Source organism: Miniopterus schreibersii (genome assembly GCF_964146895.1).
Source record: "Miniopterus schreibersii genome assembly, chromosome: 11".
Classification (NCBI taxonomy): Eukaryota; Metazoa; Chordata; class Mammalia; order Chiroptera; family Miniopteridae; genus Miniopterus; species Miniopterus schreibersii.
Genome location: NC_138111.1, coordinates 28183996 through 28201230, shown reverse-complemented (window position 1 = coordinate 28201230; position 17235 = coordinate 28183996). Strand labels below are relative to the sequence as shown.

The 17235-nt window shown below is 39.3% G+C and overlaps 1 protein-coding gene across 8 annotated transcripts in view; it reads right to left on the bottom strand.

Annotated features, from left to right (window-relative positions):
- UBAP2 (ubiquitin associated protein 2) overlaps positions 1-13656 on the bottom strand; it is a 100859-nt gene extending 87203 nt beyond the window's left edge. For 4 of the 8 annotated variants that reach the window (XM_081151409.1, XM_081151410.1, XM_081151414.1 and 1 more), the window contains exon 1: positions 13348-13656. In XM_081151409.1, the coding sequence (XP_081007535.1) occupies positions 13348-13420 (73 nt within the window). In that variant the 5' untranslated portion in view covers positions 13421-13656. Of the gene's footprint in view, positions 1-13297 lie in introns of all 8 variants that reach the window. The other 4 variants (XM_081151413.1, XM_081151416.1, XM_081151411.1 and 1 more) reach the window with 3 other exon arrangements.
- Positions 13657-17235: the final 3579 nt, after the last annotated feature.

The following is a 17235-nucleotide window of genomic DNA, read 5'->3' as shown; positions in this document are numbered from 1 at the left end:
GTTTTTAAAAGTTCTCCAAGCAGTTCCTAAAGTTAAACAGTTACCATATTACCAAGCAATTCCACTCCTAGGTACATACTCAAAAGAGAAACGAAAACATGTTCACCCACAAAAGTGCACATGAATGTTCATAGCAGCATTACTCATAATAGCCAAAAGTAGAAACAAACCCAAGTGTCCATCAACTGATGAATAAAAATGTGGTATAATCATACAATTGAGTATTATTCAAGTACTCAAAGGAATAAAGTTCTGATCTATGCTACAACATGGACGAACCTTGAAAGCATTATACTAAGTTGAAAGAAGCCAATTACAAAAGACCACATGTGTTTATTGTATTACCCCATTCAAAATAGGCAAATCCATAGAGAAAAGTAGATTAGTGGCTGCCAGCGGCTAGGAGGAAAAAAGAATGGACAGTGATTGCTAATGGGTATAAGTTGTTTTGGGGGGGGGCTTTTTGGGGGGAGGACGATGAAAATATTCTAGCACATGGACAACATTGTGGTGATTGGAGGGGGGTGGAGGTGGAAGAGGGCATAGAGGGGATAGACGACAATGGAAAAAATGAAGAAAATATTCTAGAAATAAACCATTATGTAAAAGTAAGGTAGCATTATAGCACCTCAACTATCATGTTCAGCTGAGGAATCAAACATTACGGGAATATAAAAGAAAACTCTTTAGGGGCCAACGTGTTTTTTGTTCTAACCCTTTTTGATATAAATGCTTTCTAAAATGCAATACATACTTCTTTTCCTTGGCAAATACAGTACAATAAAACTGATTTAACTTTTTCTGATTCTACATGTTATTGTAACCACTGATGCATGTGGGAAATTAGTCTAAATCTATTATAATTCCAGGACATAACTAGGAACTTGCATTCCTAAATAAATCCATCACATCACTGTTTTTTTTCTTGTCCTTGGTCTCTCAAAAGGGGCAACATTTAGGTATCTGCATGACTTCTGGGCAGCATAATATGTCTACTTTCCAAAACTAATTTCTGAACCCAAGGATAATGCAGTCTTTCAAGTTCTTGGTCATTTATTTTAAAAATCATCTGCAATGTTTTTAATCACTATCTTTTTGGGGAGAAGAGGGTTCCACCCTAAGCCTTATACAGAGTAGGCTCTCAAACATTTTTTGATTTTCAGCAGGTTGCAGAATAATTTCTATGCCAGCGTGATTGATTGATCAACCTTCTCTACCCACAAGCATCCACCAATATTAGCTTGCGTTTTATCAGGTACCAAAAGAAAGTGCAAGAGCAAGGAAGAGAAATGAAAATACTTACTTCCTGGGTATTAACAAAAAGTGGTAATAAATTGCCAACTGAATGTTCCTATCTTAAATTCTCCTATCCTGCCCTAGGCAGTCTAGTTCAGTGGTTAGAACAGTCTGTGGACTGAAGAGTCCCGAGTTTGATTCCAGCCAAGGGCACGTACCTCAGTTGCTGGCTTGATCCCTGGCCGCAGCTGGGGCACGTGCAGGAGACAACCAAGCAATGTCTCTCTTTCACATTGATGTTTCTTTCTCTCCCCACCCTCTCCCCGCTTCCACTCTCTCAGTAAAACAATGGAAAAAATATCCTCCAGTAAAGATTAAAAAAAACACAAACCTCCTATCGTATCCATAAACTCTAGTTTAGTGTGTCTCTTCCCTAACCATGTTCACCTACATTAGTACCCCACTTATCCTCTTTTGAGGGAATCAAGTAAAGTCTCAGAGTCATTAGAACAGGATAAATTTAATGCCAACATTAGTCTTCGTCTGTGATAAAGACTAAAACATACTTTTAAAAATTTTTGCCCGGCCAAGCGTGGCTCAGCATCAACCTAGGATCCAGAAGATCAAGGTTCGATTCCTGGTCAGGGCACATGCCCAGGTTGCAGGCCCAATCCCCAGTTGGGGTCGTGCAGGAGGCAGCCGATCAATGGCGACTCTCTCATCATTGATGTTTCTTTCTCTCTCTCTCCCTCCCTCTCCCTTCCTCTCTATGAAATCAATAAAGATTTTTTTTTTTTTTAATTTTTTTTGTCTTCCCACCCTCAGCCCCATTCTGGGCCCCCTTTCCTTCCAGCTCTGCATCCATCAGAGCAAAATTAACTTCTCACTAGTTGCTCTGTCCCAAGGCCTTAATAGAAAAGGGAGAAGTCACCTTCTCCCTTTGCTTCTTTTCTCTTCCTAAGACCCAGTCAGAAAGGGGAAGAAAGGTATCAAACTACAGGCAAATCTGCCTCACCATTCATGGGGATACAAGTTCAATAGGCCAGATTTTTCTTTTAGTCAAGTCGTATTGACCACAAGCAGTCACAATCCGAGAGTCTTGACACTAGGTCAAAAAATATTATTCAAACCAAGTCAGTGTAACTCTTGCTTCTTTATTTTCAAGCACAGAAAAGCAATTAACAAGACTTAAAACAGGAAAAGTCTCCAACCTCCAAGGTATGGAAAAAAAACTTCAGGAAATATCTCTTATACATATCATTCAAAATGTTACTTACTTAGCCCTGGCCAGGCTGCTGAGTGATTAGAGCATTATTCCGATACACCAAGGTTTTGGGTTCGATCCCTGGTCAGGGCACATATAAAAAGCAACCAATAAGTACATAAACGAGTGGAACAAAAATCAATGTTTCTCTCCTTCTCTCTCTCTCTCTAAAATCAATAAAAAATAAAAATAAATTTTTTAAGTCCTACTTTTTTAAAAAAATGCTACCTACTTCAACTTGTAATTACTTGAAAGTTTTAATCCATTATCTCACATTAATTTGTTGTCTTGGTTTTGGGGTAAAGTGGCATCTCTGCTATCCATTCTCACATAGTAAATTGGATGTTACTGCTAAAAGCGATTAAATCCCAACTATACTTTCACAACAGACAAAACTTCAATTCTTGCTGAAGACAAATGACCTGAAATATTTCAGGTTATTTTCATTTTTCACATCTCTGCCTGAACCATTTGCTTCTCAATTGCTACAAATTGTTACAATATACAAATATTTCACAACTGATTCATAAAGGCTCAGAGTATCTCTTATTAAGCTATTCCAAGACATTCATATCACGTCTAGCTATTACTATAAGCCAAAAATAGAAATACTAATTTTTTAAAAGTACTTCAGAGCCTTAGCTTTTCATTACAGCTCTTTAATGTTCCTCATGAGTCCAGGAAATAAAACCTTGAATAGTTTTTTTAAGCATATTTGTTTAATTCTAATGACATACTTATTATTGTTGCATTCACACCAAAAACTACTTTTTAAAAAATGTCAGTTACCTGCCCAGCCAGGCATGACTCAGTGGTTGAGCATCGACCTAGGATCCAGGAGACTGAGGTTTGATTCCTGGTCAGGGCACATGCCCAGGTTGCGGGCTGGATCCACAGCCCGGGGCATGCAGGAGGCAGTCAATCAATGACAACTCTCTAATCGTTGATGTTTCAACTCTCTCTCTCCCTTCCTCTCTCTGAAATCAATAAAAATATATTAAAAAGTCAGTTACCTGAAGAATGTATCAAATCAGTCATGTAATCCATTTAAACATTGACATACCTATCACTTAAGGACCAGGCTCAGTTTTCATTCAAATACCAAATACAAAATTACTTTATAAATAAATCTCCTACTACTACTGAGAAAATATCCCATATCCTTTTCCTTCCCACAAGTATGTGTATAAAAACCTGCTCAACTATTCTCTACATACAGATTACTCTCAAAAACAAAGACTTAGAACAAACAACTTCAAAGCACTCTTGGAAACTGCATGTTCTATCTTCTAAGCAATGACCACTTAAGCTGTATTTCTCAAAGAGAATATACTTACTTCCTACTCCATTTTCTCACTAAACATCCACTTAACTTTCGGTCTGGTTTCCTTCACCCTCTCACTCCAACAGTAGGAAAAATGCTATTTCCTGGGTCATCACTGACCTCCTCCTAATTTGGGAGAATGGCAAATCTAAATCTTTCTTCTGTTCTCATTCTTTCAGCTATCTCTGGCATTCAACACACTTCATCACCGTCTTCACTTGGCTACTCATCCTGGTTTTCTGCGTTCAAATCCTCACCTCAGCAGCATCACATCTTCCTACTCCTGAAACATAAAATTATTAAATTCTTAACCACATTCTCCCTTCCTGCAGAAATGTTACTATCGGCATCAATTACCTCCAACTCCAAAGCAAAAGCTAAAAACCTTGTCTCTCTCCAGAAATTCAGCCGACATCTAACTGCCTATTAGATACCTACACCTATAATGAAATTCATCCAAAAATCACCTTATTTGAAAACTTCCAAAATTTGTTCCAGAGCTCAAAACTTTTAGTGGTACCATTTCTTCCCCCACACATTTAACTCATAAAGGATTTAAGGCTTTAGATCCGTCTTCCTTTACGTTCTCTGCCATCAGTTTAGTGTAGGTATCTGAATGAAGGGTCGTTGTACCTAAGCCTCCTTGTCTTTAGGAGTAAGTTTGGTAACCCTTGTCCAGTACTAGTTTTGATATGTCAGTCTGTCACATATATAACCCAGCAGGTATAAGGCACCTTTATTAACTACTGAATCAATAATTGCCTCCCCTCTGGTTCACTGAAACTTCATGCCCTATTTACCTGCCTGAACTATGTAAATTGCCAAAGTGGACTGTTATTCTTCCAGAATACTGCTAAAATTCATCAACTTCTGTTCACAAACCATAAACTCAATAAAATACAGATCTTTCTTTCTTTCTGATCCCTACACTTCATTCAAATTAGCCCTGCCATTCTCCCAAATTGCACCTGCTTTTTTGCCTCCACCTTCTACCAGCATGTTTTCTCAACAGCAGACTGAACATAACCCCCATTACTCATTTTCTGTCCTTCAATGTAAACAGCAATTACTCTACTCAATGTCCATAGTAACTGTGGCATTTTAGGGACACTTAACAACATACTAAACAGAACTACTTAACAGCAGCTTGAGTTCTTAAGTGTAATTTTATAGCCTTCCTGTGTCTCTCTTCTCAGGGTGTACTATCAATTGCCACTTAGTGCTGTATGCCTGACCACCTCATAAGATGCACCTAAATTGGCAGAGGGCGCAGAGACCAGCTCACCATCCTGGTTAGAACAGCTAGGAAAATTAGACTGAAAAACTAAAGCAAAGGCAGGTTAGTTTGTTTTTTAACTGCAAATACCTAGTCCAACCAAACCTCTGACTAGACCCCAAAATATAAAATAGATAAAAGTGGGCTCAAGTATAGAAATGGGCCTAGTGGAACCAGGCACAGAAATTCATTCATTCAATGGCCCCAACTGAATATACATCCCTTATTCCCCATCCAGTGTAAAATCCCAGCCTTATGTACCACAAACGTGGACAATGTTTGACTTATCAGCTAGCACTTGGCTGTATTCCCAGACAGCAGTATTTCAGGTAGGAAAAGTAGTACAATATTGTGATTAAGAGCACAGGTTTGGAAGTCACATAGACCTGGGTTCCCTAAATTACTAGATTAGGTAATCCTGATCAAATACTTTACTCTTTCTCAAGCCTGTGAGGAGCACCAAACAAAATAATGTACCTCAAGTGCTTAGCCCAGATCCTAATAGCTACCATAAATGGTAGAAACTATAAGATTAATGTACACTGACCACTTTTTTCTGATACTATTTCAAAATATTACCTATTTATTCAATCAATTTAAAGAACTTTACTGAGGTATAAAGAATACCATCAAGTGTACAATTCAATGATTTTTAGCATTTACCATGCTGTACACCTACAGTCAACTATTACTTTAATAAAACCCTTTGTAACACTGGTCATTTTTTTTGTCCCACAGATGGATAGACTATCAGAGTATATTAAACTAGTTTATGGTATGCTAGATACATCCCATTTCAGCTAGGATCTTTTGGTAAAATAAGATAAGCATTAGAACAATTAAATAGCTCAAATTATCTCTAAAAAAATGCAGACTCTTCTGTGATAATAAAATAGTAAATGGCTTATTTTAACGAACAAGGTTTTTGTTCCTTAACTACCACCTAGATTTTTCTGAAAATACAAGAGTATTTTTTTCCACCACTGCCTCAGCACTCCCAATTACAAGGAATTTAAAAGGTAATAAATAAGGTGAATTTTCAGAAGGTCACCTGGTCTCCAGCAATTCAAAGAAGCACTTCACTAAGTAATCGATATTATACCAGGAAATTTCTAATAAAAATAAAATGAGACCTTGATTGGAAGAAAAAAATTGAAACATTCAATAAGTTGTTATAAAAAGTTGACCCAAGAAAATATTTAATGTGACTAACTTACATTAAGAATTACCTTGTTTCTCCTTTTACTAGTTGCTACAAATAAACTACAACCAAGGCCAAGCAAAAGATATAATAATATGGTAATCAAAACAACAGCAAATTCCAAGTGTTTCAACAAAAGAAAAAATTATAACTTTAGGAATTTGGTCATAGTTGATCCTATGGCAAGAACACAGGAAAAGTAAGGCTCAGTCTCCCACCCACTCAAGGAAGCCTTGCCCAATATCCGTACTCAAGTGATAGTGCTTTCCTCTGTCACTGCCAACATCCTGAGTCCCAACTACCCTGTGTCTGTGTCTCTCTTTCCACTAGAATTTAAGGGATGAGAGCACAGGAACAGTACATTACTCATCTGTATCCGTAACATCTAACAGTTGCTAACATGTTTCAACAGTGAATCTTTGTTCAAGTGAACACCTGGATAGTAGCATATATTAACAAAAAAGAAAAAAAACACCTGTAACTCAGACCTAATCTGATTTAACCTACATTCTAAGCATTTTACAGAAATAAAATGCCATAAGAATATACTATCTAAAGTTTTTATTAATGTAATAGCTTGACCTCATTCCCACTGATCAAAAGGACCTTTCATTGGTGTTTCAAAACCTGGGGTCTGCAGTAACTGGATACATAGAATATTTTTAGTCTTTCCAATAGCCCAAGAAAGTTACACTTATCCTATAATAAATTACAATTTACTCAACCACGGCAAGAATTATCTGAACTAACAGCAGTAGTTATGTATCACTTATCAGATGGTCTGCTTGGCAATTACATCTGAGAAAATAACCATTTAAGAAATGGATTATCACTCAAAACTGTACTTCAGAGACAATGCATAAATAGGGTGAATCAGAAACTATGACTGGACAGGAAGGGGAACTAAAAAAGACACTTTATAAACAATATGAAAAAATCTGAATGTGAATGTATACCAGATGTAATTGATATTATACATTATATATTATTAAATAATTATTCATTTTCCTAGGTGACAATGTTATTGTGGTTATTTGTAAGAGAAGCTCTTTACTGTAAACAGATGTTTGCTACGAAACTATTTAGACATAAGTGTCAAGATGTTTGCACTTTACTTTTAATTTACTTAACCTTAAAGGATAATGTGTGTAGTATAGAGAAAAGCCAAAGAGGCAAAATGTTAGGTAGGTATACACTGTTCATTATTATACTCTTTCAGCTTCTATAGATTTGAAAATCTTAAAAAGCTGGAGGGAACTGGCCCTGGCCAGGTCACTCAGTTGGTTAGAGCATCAACCTGATATGCCAAAGTTTCAGTTTGATCCCAGGTCAGGGCACATACAAAAAGCAACCAATGACTACATAAATACATGGAACAACAAATCAATGTTTTTCTTTCTTTCACTTCCTCTTCCGCTCTCCTTCCCTCCCTCCCTGTCTCTAAAATCAGTTAAAAAAGAAATTTTGCAGGAAACCAATTAGAAAAAAATGAAAACTGCAAAAAGGCCATAAAAACAATAAAGACCAGGAAAGTAGAAGACTATGATGGCAGAAGTATATCTAAAATATTCATAATTACAATAAATGTGAATCATCTTCATGCTCCAGTTAAAGGAAAAGCTGGTTGTATTAACAAAGTAGAATCCAGCTGTGTGTTCATAAAAGATGTATCTAAAACATCCCACTAGAATGGCTAAAACTAAAAATTAAAACAATATCAAATGTTGACAAGGATGTGGAACTCTTAACCAGTCTTGAAAATTAAGTTCCAATTTCTAAAGTATCCATTTTATGTATGGATTAAACTTCTTCCCTAGACTTCTAGAATACCAGTTATGTAACATTCTCAAGAGAACTAGGAAAACAGTCACTCAATATTCTATGTTCCAATGAGAAGCCTATTAAGAAAAGTTTGGGATTACCTAATAAAGTGACACATATCCTACACACAACCCCAAATTTCCACTCCTAATTATATATATAATCTTGAGAAATCTGTTTGTTTTGGTGGAAGGGGGGGCATGCAAATGTTCACAAGGAGACAACTATAATTTGTAATAAAAAATAACACAGGAAATGAGACAAACACCCATCACAACAGGATATGACATATCCTTACAATAGACTACCATACTACTGAAAGTGACTGATAGTTGATCAAGACAGAAAATGGGCTAACTATATAGTTTATGGACATATATGAAGTAAAAATATTCTTAAAAAAAATCATAAACCCAAAATGTAGAGTAAAGGTTACCTCTGAAAAAGATAAAAGGAATGCCTTGGGAGATGGCATACACAGAGAGGGAGGCTTTTAGATAGCCATAATATTTTACTTCTTGGTTGGTCATTTTATTCTTGTTTTTGAAAACTCTACACGTGCTTTTATACCTCATATACCTTCTCTGACTTCTTAAAAAGTATATACTTCATGTAAAGAAAAAAGTCCAAGGATTTATACTAAAATGTTAAGCCATTAAGTCATTTTTACTTTCTAATTTTTTCAAAATTTCTCAAATATATTGTTAGGTAAAATAGTGCCAGCCAACCTGACCCAAAAACCTACTCTAAATTGGAAATTGGTAAATAAATTTGAGAAAATGGGGATGGGCAATGGTTTAGTCTAAAAAACAATTTAAAGTTAGGCTTATCGATCAATCCTAAAGCCAATCATTTTTTTAAAACCCTATTTTAGTTAAACTTGTATTTTTTTAAGCCTACTAATCTCGTTTAATGATTTGACAATGCCAAACACAGTTATCAAATGAAAAATTCCACCCTTCAAAGAATACACATTCAAGATGGATAGACACACACAATACAGATAGCACTATACACCTTGCCCCATGTGGTTGCAAAGATATTTTTGGTTTTCATCTGCTTGCTTGAGAAGCAGTACATTACGATGGCAAGTAGAATAAAAAGGCCTACAATCTCCTCAGTTAAGACACTGTTGAGTGGTTCTATATGGGATGAAGGGACAGAAGAAGGCAGGAAAAGGATAGAGAGAAAATGAGAAAGCAAAATAAGAGAAAAAGAAAAAGGAGGGAGGGGATAGAATAAAAGCAAGAGAGGGAGAAAGATCATTAACAAGAAGCAACTCTGAGCTTCCAAAAGTCTTAAAGGTATAATAGCTAGGACTGATTTGATGAGAAAATTGAGATTACATGTAAAAAAATTTGAGTATCACCCTGGCAGGGGAGCTCAGTTGGTTAGAGCAAACTGTTGATAAGCCAAGGTTGGAGGTTCCATTCCCAGTCAAAACACATACAAGAATCAACCAATGAATGTATAAATTGATGGAACAACAAGTTGATTTTTCTCTCTCTCTCCCTTCCTCTCTCTCTAAAAATCAATAAAAATCTGAGTGCCATAACTAAGTATTACTGGGTTATGCATATACATGCAACTTTAAGTGAAAAAGTTCCTACGTGACATCTTACAGGTTAATCATAACACCATAATAGCAATAAACAAAGTTACATACAGCAACAGGTCTAAATCCAAATGAAATTCTTTCCTCTATATATATCTTTGAAAATATTCTCATAACAAAAATTTTAATGTTTCAGACTCAATCAAATATATGTTCTATCACTTTTAGGGTTCCAAATGAAGAAAAACAAGCAACAAATTCCCAACAACTTTTAAAAGTAGAGCACACTGCTTAGTCTTAAATAAAACACCTACTCCTTAATCCAAGCCCAAATTCATAAATTAATTCCACATAGTTAACTGGTCTCCAATTCAATTTAGTTCATAACTCCAGTATGAAAATGAGTTATGTGAAAATTGAAACTCACTCTAGTATACATGCTATGTCAGCCAGAAATTCACAAACCTGGTCTGCAAAGCCTATGGGAAGAAATTTCAAAACTAAAATAATCTACTTCTTAAAAAAGTACAGGAATGCAGCATCTCTGAAAAAAACAGTCAAGAAAAAAAAAGTAGGAAATAACAGCATATGCAGTTTGCATTATAACTGTCTAAACAAAACTGATTAATTTGGTTCTTGGACTTTAAAAAAAAAAAAAAGGATTCTATTCCTAAATACTTATTTGATAGTTGGGTCAAAATTATTTCAAAACCTACCACAGGCTTACAGGTAATATTCCCTAAAAATCTTCCCTCTTTTTGCCTCCCTTCAAGTTACATCTCCACTCTCTTTTGGGAGGGGAGAACAGCTGCTTCTAAGATATATCATCGATTCACCATCTCATCAGTCAACACCACAGGTGCCGTAACGCTCAACTTTTAAAGGACACTCCATTTACTCACCTTAAGAACTAAGAGCTGATATTTGCTGACCTACTGATTATCTCACAAAGAGAAATAAGATTGATGTTGAAGAGCAAAGGAGCCCAGCCGGGGGTGGCTCAGCGGTTGAGCATCGACCTAGGATCCAGGAGATCAGGGTTCAATTCCCGTTCAGGGCACATGCCCGGGTTGCGGGCTAGGCTGCCGATAAATGACTCTCTCATCATTGATGTTTCTATCTCTCTCTCTCCCCCTCCTTTCCTCTCTCTGAAATCAATAAAGATATGTTTAAAAAAAAAAAAAGCAAAGGAACTTCATTCAGTCTGCGAATTCACGCAGACAGCTTCTTTCGAGCAGGCATTAATCCTTCACAATACACTTACACCGAAGTGTCTTATAACCAAAAAAATCTTACAGTCAGTGATCAAAAAAGACTAGAAAATCAACACTTCAAGACTAACTAACCCTTACAAACTGAAGGCTGCACCTCAGACCAGTTCAAATCTTCAAGACTGGTTTATATGTAGTTTTACATGTAGTAAACTTCTACATGTAGTTTTATTTTTACTTTTTCAAAATACATCTCCATTGATTCCAGAGAGAGGAAAGGAGAGGGAGAGAGAGAGCTAGAAACGTCAATGATGAGAGAGTCATCTATCGGCTGCAGCCCGCAACCCGGGCATGTGCCCTGACCGGGAACCGAACCCTGATCGCCTGGATCCTAGGTCGACGCTTAACCGCTGAGCCACGCCCGGCCGGGCTACATGTAGTTTTATACTTAAAAGAGTGGAGATATTAACCAATTCCCATCAAGATACAGTGCATATTGAAGTAAACTTATTCCTCTCCATGCTCTCCTACTATTTCTTCCCAAACAATAAAAGTCACTCAGGCTAATAACACACCATGAGACACTCTGGTGAGCACAGCAGAGGCTGCACCAGTTACCAGGAAAGGGAAGCAGAGGTGTTATTGTTGTTCCAGCCTTGTCCTAAAGGCAGCTCCAAGTGACTAGTGCTGGTCCAGCCCACATTTAAAGAGCGAGGCCAGAAGAAACCAGAGCAGCAGGAAACCGGCAGGAGAGGCAATTACCACAAACCTTTCCCATGGCCTCATTCCCATGCCACCATTTCCAGCCACACTTCAATCAAAACACAAATCTCCCTTTTCTGAATTGTTTCTTAATTATTGAGGGGCAGAGGCAACAAGGAAGCAAAAAAGGGAAATCAGAGCTGTGGGAAATGAGCAGAACAGGGGGTGGGGAGAAATCTCATTACACATGTGAACTAGCCATAAGAGGGGGGAAATCAGGAGGAACTCACTGGAAGCAAGCAGAAGACTAGTGTAGGAAACTAATCATTTCTGCCTAATGACAGATATGGGAAGCCTTCACAGTAATGGAAGGATAGCCCCAGCCAAGAGGCCCTTGCAGGAAGGTAAAAGATGTTAATGTACTGGAAGATGCTATCATCTAAAGACAGTGGAATTTATTCCCCTTCCTGAGACACATAGGAATCATCCAAATCTGGGCACCTAATGCCTAGGATACAGGACCTCTTAGGATTTATGGCCATCTTCCAACCACCTTTATTAGACAAACTGACACAAAAAAGGATGGATGTATATTTCATGGGAAAAAATGAGCAACACACTAACTACTCGCATACTTTTTGGTTTAAAAAGTACTATTATAATTGAAAAGAAAATAAAAAAACTGGGTTCACCCAAAAAGTTAATTACATGCCCTTCAAATAAAAGATGACCTTTGGATACCTTATGGAGACCTTAAAAAGCTCTCAATTGTTAGGATACACAGATGTTGAAGAAAGACAATAAGCCTAAATATTGGCCGACCATATACCTTGGATGTAAGTAGAAACAATATCCAACGGAGGCGGTAGTAAACTACAGGATTAAGTCAAACAGGAAGTAACAGAAATGACGATGGGATCAACTTCTAGAGAAAACGAAGATGAGAGACCGGGGTGGTGGCACTTGAGATGCCTGGGCAATTAATTAGATTGAAAACCCAGGGGAAAAGTGGGACAGCCAAGTGAGAAAGTGATTCGGGGGGAGGAAAAGAAAAAAAAAAAGATGTAATGTACTAAGAAAAGAATAACATTTTGATACGTAGTATAATAGAAAGAGCTTTAGTTTACAAAGCGCCAAGAGGAAGCGGGACTGAGGAGAAAACAGTCCCAAGAGTCTGACACCAAAGCCTTTCGGAATAAAAAGGAGAAGTAGAGTTGAATTATGCCTCCGGGCAAGTCGGGAAAGGCTAGAGAGAGCATAAGTTGGGCTCTAAGAGATCCAGTCCCAGGACTAGCGAGCGACCAGCGTGAAAACGGAAAGGTGGTCAAAATGGGGAGCGTCAGCGTGGCGCGGGAGCTCCAGAGGACAGTCAGGAAGGGACCAAGGTGGAAAGAGAAAAACCACACCCTCCAGGGCAGTAACCAGAAGGGGGGAGGGGAAGGCGCCCCCTGGGGCTGGGTGGGGCCGGGCAGAGTAGGACCCGTGTAGTCTGGAAGAAGTACAGGGCAACATGTTGGCCGGGGAGAGGAAGGAGGACGCCCGGGCCTGGGCATACTGAGGACGCATGAAGCCGGCGAGGGAAGCTCGACCCGGTCTTCACCGGTGGGCACCGGTGGGCACCGAAGACCTGAGCCCAACGCTAGAAAGCGCACGCCGCAGCACTGAGGGGCCTGGAACTATGAAGGGGAGGAAGAGGGTGCCAATTACCGCTGCTGTTCCCGCTGGACTCGACACCCTCCGCCGCCGCCGCTCGTTACCTGCCAATGTGCCTCTTACAAAGCGGCGGCGGCGGCAGAGGCGGTGCGTCTCGTCACGTGACCTGTACGTCATCGGCGCAGGAGGAGTCACCACGCGCTGCTCCTCAGCCCGCCCTCGAAGTGCGTCGCTTCCTCTGGCTACTGCCACCACCACCCCGGGAAAGGCCACAGCGCCAAGGCGGGGGGAGGCACGGTGATGAAGCACATAACGCAGATTTTACGGGATTTCTCGTACTCAGACTTATCAAGGAGCGAAATACCCACAGCACCCAGGATGCCCGCAACTGTAGCTCTTTGTCGCCCTGTGATGACCTCACAAGGCACCCACATCGCTGCCTTATCGCATCACGTGACGTAGTCCAGCCACTCAAGGCAACAAACGTTGCGCGAAGGGACTACAACTCCCAGTTTGCTGCGCTGCGCAGGCCCCCACCAGTGCAGCCCATCCCTTGCTGGTTCATAGGCGGTGCAACTAAGACTTAAGGCCGAGGGGAGGCTGAAAGGGTAAGCGGACAGGGCTAGCAGCTGAGGCTAATTCCAGTCCTGCCAGGTGGCTGAGCGTCGTTCTTGCTGCGAGAAGTAGTCCCGGCGGGGGAAGGTTTCCACACCCACAGGCCCGAGCTCGCGCTCCGCCCCCCTCCCTGCGCGGGAAAACTCCAACGGCTAGCTAACCACTGTACCCGCAGCGCCAAGCGGGCTTCAAAAGGGCCGGAGGGTCTCGCGGCTTTCATGTTAAATGTAGGATCGAATTCTGCATTCCAGAATTTCTACGTGTAAGAGAGTAACATTTATTGAACGCCTACTCGATGTCAGCGGTTTTTACCACTGGTTTATTAAATCATATAAACCCTTTGATAATAGGATTGTCCCCGTTTTAAGCATGAAAAAGGGGTTAGAGAGGTTCAGTTGTTTCCTGCCTCATACTGAAGCAAGATTTTCTCTTTCCAAACAATGAATAATCCTCTCAAGACGATCTCGCTTGTTTTAACTTTACGAATTAAGAATAATGGAGCCCTGGCCCGTGTGGCTAGGTTGGTAGGAGCTGGTCCTGTGCACCGGAAGGACGCGGTTGGATCGGGTCAGGGCACATACCTGAGTTCCGGGTTTGATCCCGGGGTGCGGGAGGGGAGGTAACCGATGTTTGTCTCTCATCCCCCCTCCCTCCCCCTTCCTCTCTCAATTTTTTTTTTTACGAGTTCAACTCCACACTCTTTATTCTCCCTAAAATCAAATTTTTAAAAAAAGAATAATGGGAGAGAATGGTTTATAATTGTAGTGCAGTGTTTTACAGTTTGAAGTATTTTCTCATCTACTGGCCTGTTTGATCTTTAAAGACAGTATCCCAGACTGGCTAGATACATGCTCTTTGGAGTCCAGCAGGCCTGACCTCTCCAGTGGAGCTTTCCTTTGTGATAACACTACTTCACCAAGTGGTGAAAATTAAATGAGATTATGTAAAGTACCTGCTTCGCACGTAGTAAATCCTCAATAAATATTCGTAATTATTTTCACACCCCGTTTGTACCCTTTGGGCACAACAGGTCTAAGTAAGGTGGGTAGGGAATGAACATACTGATCTTTGTACAAGGCACTATGCTAATTACTAACTTGCTAGTTACTAATAGACTAGTTGTGGGTAAAATTACCTGATAAATACAATCGAAACCTTAACAGTCCTGCTCAGTTAAAAGGAGGCCTTTGTTATTCATCTGAATTGATCAAAGAATGCTCAGACAGTGCCTTTAACAAATAGAACTTATTCATATGTAGATATATCTTCTCCCTTCCCTTTTCACAGTGAGCTAGGATTGTGTCTGCTCCCTTCAGTCTTCCTCCTCTTTGTAGTCCTGCTTTATTGAAATGTGTGGGAGAGTCAAAGATAACCACTACCCTTGAGAGGCAAAAACTTACTGGAAAGAGCACAAGAAAACAATCCTGAAAGGATGTATACAAACCTGATAACAGTAGCTGTTTGTTAGTAGTGGGAAAAATGGTTTGTGATTGAGGGTGCTAGTCAAAAGGAATTAAAATCAATCTAATCTGTAATGTCTTATTTACATGGAGAAGGTATTGTTGTTTTTTACTTCTTTTTTATTGAATTTATTGTGGTCACATTGGTTTGTAAAATTATATAAGTTTCAGGTGTACAATTCTATAATACATCATCTGTATATTGTATTATGTGTTCAACACCTCAAGTCAAGTCTACTTTCATTATCATTTATCCCCACTTTAGCCTCTTGTAACTCCCCCCATCCCCTTTTTCCCTGGTAATCACCACACTGTTGTGTCTGTATCTATAATGATTTTTGTTTTTTTTTGCTTAATCCCTTCACCTTTTCCATGCAGCCCACCACCCTCTCTCCTATGACAGCCATCAGTCTGTTCTCTGTATCTATAAGTCTATTTCTATTTTGTTTATTTTGTTCATTAGATTCCACATACAAGTAAAATCATATGGTTCTTGTCTTTCTCTGACTGGCTTACTTCATTTAGCATAATACTCTCCAGGTCCATCTATGCTGTGGCAAAAGGTAACATTTCATTTTTTTTATGGCCCAGTAGTATTCCGTTATGTAAATGTGCCACAACTTTTTTATCCATTCATCTACTGATGGGCACTTGGGCTGCTTCCAAATATTGGCTATGGTAAATAATGCTGCAATGAACAAAGGGATGCATATATTCTTTCTTCGAATGATTGATTGATTTTAGAGAGAGAGAAAAAACCACATCCATTTGTTGTTCTACATATTTATGCATTCGTTGGTTATTTCTTGTATGTGCTCTGACCCAGGATCGAACCTGCAACCTCGGTGTATTGGGACGATGCTCTAACAAACTGAGCTACCCAGCCAGAGCAACATATATTCTTTCTAATTAGTGTTTTTGGTTTCTTCGAATATATTCCCAGAAGTGGAATCGCTAGGTCGTAAGGCAGTTCCATTTTTAATGTTTTGAGGTAGCTCCATACTGCATTCCATGGTGGCTGCACCGGTCTGCTTTCCCACCAACAGTGTACAAGAGTTCCCTTTCCTCCACATCCTGGCCAGTGCTTGTTTGTTGACTTGTTGATGATAGCCATTCTGACAGGTGTGAGGTGATATCTCATTGTGGTTTTAATTTGCATCTCTCTGTTGATTAGTGACATTGAGCATCTTTTCATGTGTCTCTTGGCCATCTGTATGTACTCTTTGGAGAAGAGTCTATTCAAGTCCTTTGTCCTTTTTTTTTAATTGGATTGTTTGGGGGTTTTTGGTGTTGAGTTTTACAAGTTCTTTATAAATTTTGGTTATTAACCTCTTATCAGATGTATCATTGGCATATATGTTCTCTCATTCAGTGGGTTGTCTTTTCATTTTATTGATGGTTTTGATGGTTTCCTTTGCTGTGTAAAACTTTTAGTTTAATGTAGTCCCATCTGTATAAGGAACTATTATTACCAGGAAGAACTTGATTTGGTTACACCAGTGCTTGTATAGATAGACCTAGTTAGTGGTTAAGGCCTGGGTTCTAAAGGAATCCAGGAAGGCCTAGATTCTAGAACAAAGGTCAGCAAACTACAACTCAACTAACTCATGGGCAAAATCCAGTCCACCTCCTGTTTTGTTTTGTTTTTGTGGGTTTTTTTTTAAAATATATCTTTATTGATTTCAGAGAGAGGAAAGGAGAGGGTGAGAGAGAGATAGAAACATCAATGATGAGAGAGCCATTGATCGAGCCCACAACCCGGGCATGTGCCCTGACTGGGAATCGAACCCCAATTGCCTGGATCCTAGGTCGATGCTCAACCACTGAGCCACGCCCGGCCGGGCCACCTCCTGTTTTTTTTAATAATCTGCTAGCTAAGAATGGTTCTTATATTTTTAAATGGGAAAAAGAAAAAGG